This window comes from Limulus polyphemus, unplaced genomic scaffold (assembly GCF_000517525.1).
Source record: "Limulus polyphemus unplaced genomic scaffold, Limulus_polyphemus-2.1.2 Scaffold3642, whole genome shotgun sequence".
Taxonomy (NCBI): Eukaryota; Metazoa; Arthropoda; class Merostomata; order Xiphosura; family Limulidae; genus Limulus; species Limulus polyphemus.
In genome coordinates, this window is record NW_013669252.1 from 60,233 (window position 1) to 63,586 (window position 3,354).

At 31.5% G+C, this 3,354-nt stretch overlaps 1 protein-coding gene across 2 annotated transcripts in view; it reads left to right on the forward strand.

Annotated features, from left to right (window-relative positions):
• The window catches only part of LOC106469753 (ubiquitin carboxyl-terminal hydrolase 15-like), a 47,078-nt gene extending 45,691 nt beyond the window's left edge, over nucleotides 1-1,387 (forward strand). For both annotated transcript variants that reach the window (XM_022398309.1, XM_022398307.1), the window contains exon 21: nucleotides 767-1,387. In XM_022398309.1, the coding sequence (XP_022254017.1) occupies nucleotides 767-943 (177 nt within the window). In that variant the 3' untranslated portion in view covers nucleotides 944-1,387. The remainder of the gene's footprint in view (nucleotides 1-766) is intronic.
• The last annotated feature ends 1,967 nt before the right edge of the window (nucleotides 1,388-3,354 follow it).

The following is a 3,354-nucleotide window of genomic DNA, read 5'->3' on the forward strand; positions in this document are numbered from 1 at the left end:
TCTTGTTTAACAAATACTGCATATATATATATATATATATATGTCTATGCAAACAACGTTCAGGTCGTATATATATATATATATCACAAAAACTGTATTTCAAAAGATTTCTAGTGATACAAAGTGCTCCTTTCTGACTTTTCTGACTGTGACATCAAGGTTATTGAGTGTTTCACAGTAGATCCTTCAGTTATGATCTCAGGATAAAGTTGTTTCTGTGGAACTTTAAGCAGAGTAAACATAGGAATATATAGTGCTTCTGTCTTTATCAAAGATTTAAAGTTTTTTCATCTTGTCTGGCTATGGTATCAGGTAAAAAAGTGCTTTTTTTATAGCTTGTTTGCTACAACATTTATGATAGGAATTCTCCCCTTTAGCTTGTATTGGAAGTGGAGTTGGGAATGATACGTTTTTCTAGATTTTTGGGCTGTGACATCAGAAATTTACGAAATGTTTCTTTAAAACTTGACTGACTATTGTACCAGGGATATTTGAAAAGTTTAAATATTGTTTTGGATATATTTTGTAATAAAAATTCCATTAAATTTTAAATATTACCTGTTTCATGTAGTAAAATTGAAGTGCTACTTGGAAGTTTGTAAAGATCATTATGACATGAAATATTTAAAAAAAAAACGGGTGATGAGAATCTTCTGAGAAAGAAGAGTGTAACAGTTTTGTTGTTTCAAGTGCTGTTATTTTACCTTGTGACGTTTATGATACTGTATTACTTACTGACTGTTTTGTTTCCCATATATTCTCATAGTCGAAAGCTGCATATGTCCTGTTTTATCAAAGGAGAGATTCTAACAGCAGCCTACAAAACCTTCAACGTACCATCCCCGCTGCCCTTGGAGCTCCTTCAAGTGTTTCTGACAGTCCTTCAGAAAATGAAGGACTGTTCTTTTACAGTGATGAGGAATATAGTATGGAGATCAATTAACCCTAAATGCCTTAGGTAGAAAGATTGTAGAATGAATACTGCCACCCATTAAAGATTATGGGTGTGTGGTGACTTTGGAGTACACTCAGCAGCTAGCAGATACTGATAATGTCAGATGCTCAGGCTGCAGCAGATTAATTTATCTACCATAATTTTACTGCAGCACTCAGTATTCCCTCCCACAGGAAGCCGAGCTTCAGCTTCCACAGGTTTCAGAAGAACTGGTGGCCCAGGAGCACTAAAGTAAATTAAAAGTTCAGGTTCCAAATTTATTCATTAGATATTACTATAAAGTCCTACCTGTTGCCTCTTTTTTTTTAAAGCCTGCAAGATAAATAATTACTTTGTGAAATGTATGTAGAGATATCAGTGAACTCTAGTTACATCTCAAGAAAACAGTTGTTATTTATTATGACAGATATTAACATTTAAAGATAACATGTGCATAATACAACTTAATTTCTGTGGTTTGATTGCATTTGATTAGGTTTATGTGTATTTGTGTAATTCTAACATACATATTCCTACCAAAAGCCTGTCAGGATAATCATCTGCACAACCTTACAAAATTAAATTGATATTCTCATTATATTATCAACTTATCTTACAGAAAAACCATGTGTAGCTAAAAGTTTAGTTTTCTTACACGTTGCTAATTTACTGAAAATAAATTGAAACATTTCTGAATGTCAGTGCATTTCCTACACAACTAAAATTATCTAAAGATGTACTTGAGGGTTTAATGAAATCAACATAACTTTTTGTGTTGGTGTTTGTACATACAGCATAAGATTTAATATCTTCTTCTCTTCTGTTATTACTTTTAAAACACTCCTTTTTCTTAACTTGGTCAGCCAGCAATATCTTTCCACCAATTTTACTGTTATTTGTATAATACGTTCCAAAAAAATCTTCCTATTTTGTAAGTAATTAAATGACATAAATGAGAATAAATTAATTTGAAGATAAATAGAGTATACAGCTTAAACAAGACTTTTAAGAAGTCTCCAACTTTATTTTTCTTTGTACGTTTGTATTTTAGCATTCAACTATGTAATTGTGGAAATGTTTTAAGTTTGTTTTCTACTAGATAGCTGAAACAGTTTGTTACTTAACTTTCGTGTTTTACTTGAATGAATTTTCTATGGATATGTGTAATATGAAAGTAACTGGATTTGGTTTTTATGGGGGAAGCTAGTCAGGTGATAGTAATTTTGTTTTTGAAGTCTGCAAAAAAAAAGATCATGTTTGTAAGTTAGAATTTCCCAGTACCTTTATTTGTTTCTTTTTGTTGAATTGTTTAACTGTTGTTATATAAATATATATAGATATATATATATATACATATATAATTGTTTTGTTTTAGTTACACATTTAAAATTACATTTTACACAGCAAAATCAAAACATTTCCTTATAGAAAGAAAAACCTACAAAACTGATATTCAAAATCTGTTTTCAAACTAAAAAATTTAATATCTCCATTGGTGCAGAACCATCATCTAACTGTGAGTTTGAAACATACTAGGAATTGGCTTCTTCCATTCTTTTTTTTATTTCAGCAAATAATGTCACAATAGCTGCATTAAATATACTTCCTCCAGGCCATGTATCATGCATTACAAACTTGTCAACTTGCTCGTTCATAATGATTGGTGTATTTCCCACACATAGGTTTGCAGTTTTCTTTCTAGTTTTTAAGCTACTGTATTTCAACTGGCTTTTTTGGACCTTGAATTAGGAAGTTGTTTTTTTCTTCACCTCCAAGTTTCTATTAATGAACAGTGTTTTGCTTTTCTTTACCTCCAAGTTTCTGTTAATGAACAGTGTTTTGCTTTTCTTTACCTCCAAGTTTCTGTTAATGAACAGTGTTTCGCTTTTCTTTACCTCCAAGTTTCTGTTAATGAACAGTGTTTCACTTTTCTTTACCTCCAAGTTTCTGTTAATGAACAGTGTTTCACTTTTCATTACTTCCAAGTTTCTGTTAATAAACAGTGTTTCGCTTTTCTTTACCTCCAAGTTTCTATCAATAGACATTTTCACTTTTTCTTTACCTCCAAGTTTCTATCAATGGACATTGTTTCGCTCTTTCTTTACCTCCAAGTTTCTATCAGTGGACATTGTTTTGCTCTTTCTTTACCTCCAAGTTTCTATCAATGGACATTGTTTTGCTTTTTTCTTTACCTTCAAGTTTTTGTCATTGAGCAGTTTTCTGCTTTTCTTTACTTCTGAGTTTCTACTAATGAGCACTACTTTTCATTTCCTCCTGAACTGTTCTGGCTGACTGGTGGCTAATGTTCCTTATGAGGTTTAATTCCTTAAGACTGTTCTCTGTAAATCTTTAGTTCTTTATCTTAACTATTACAAACCTCCTGGTGAACTGTAGTGTTGAAAGACACGATGCTTGAACTT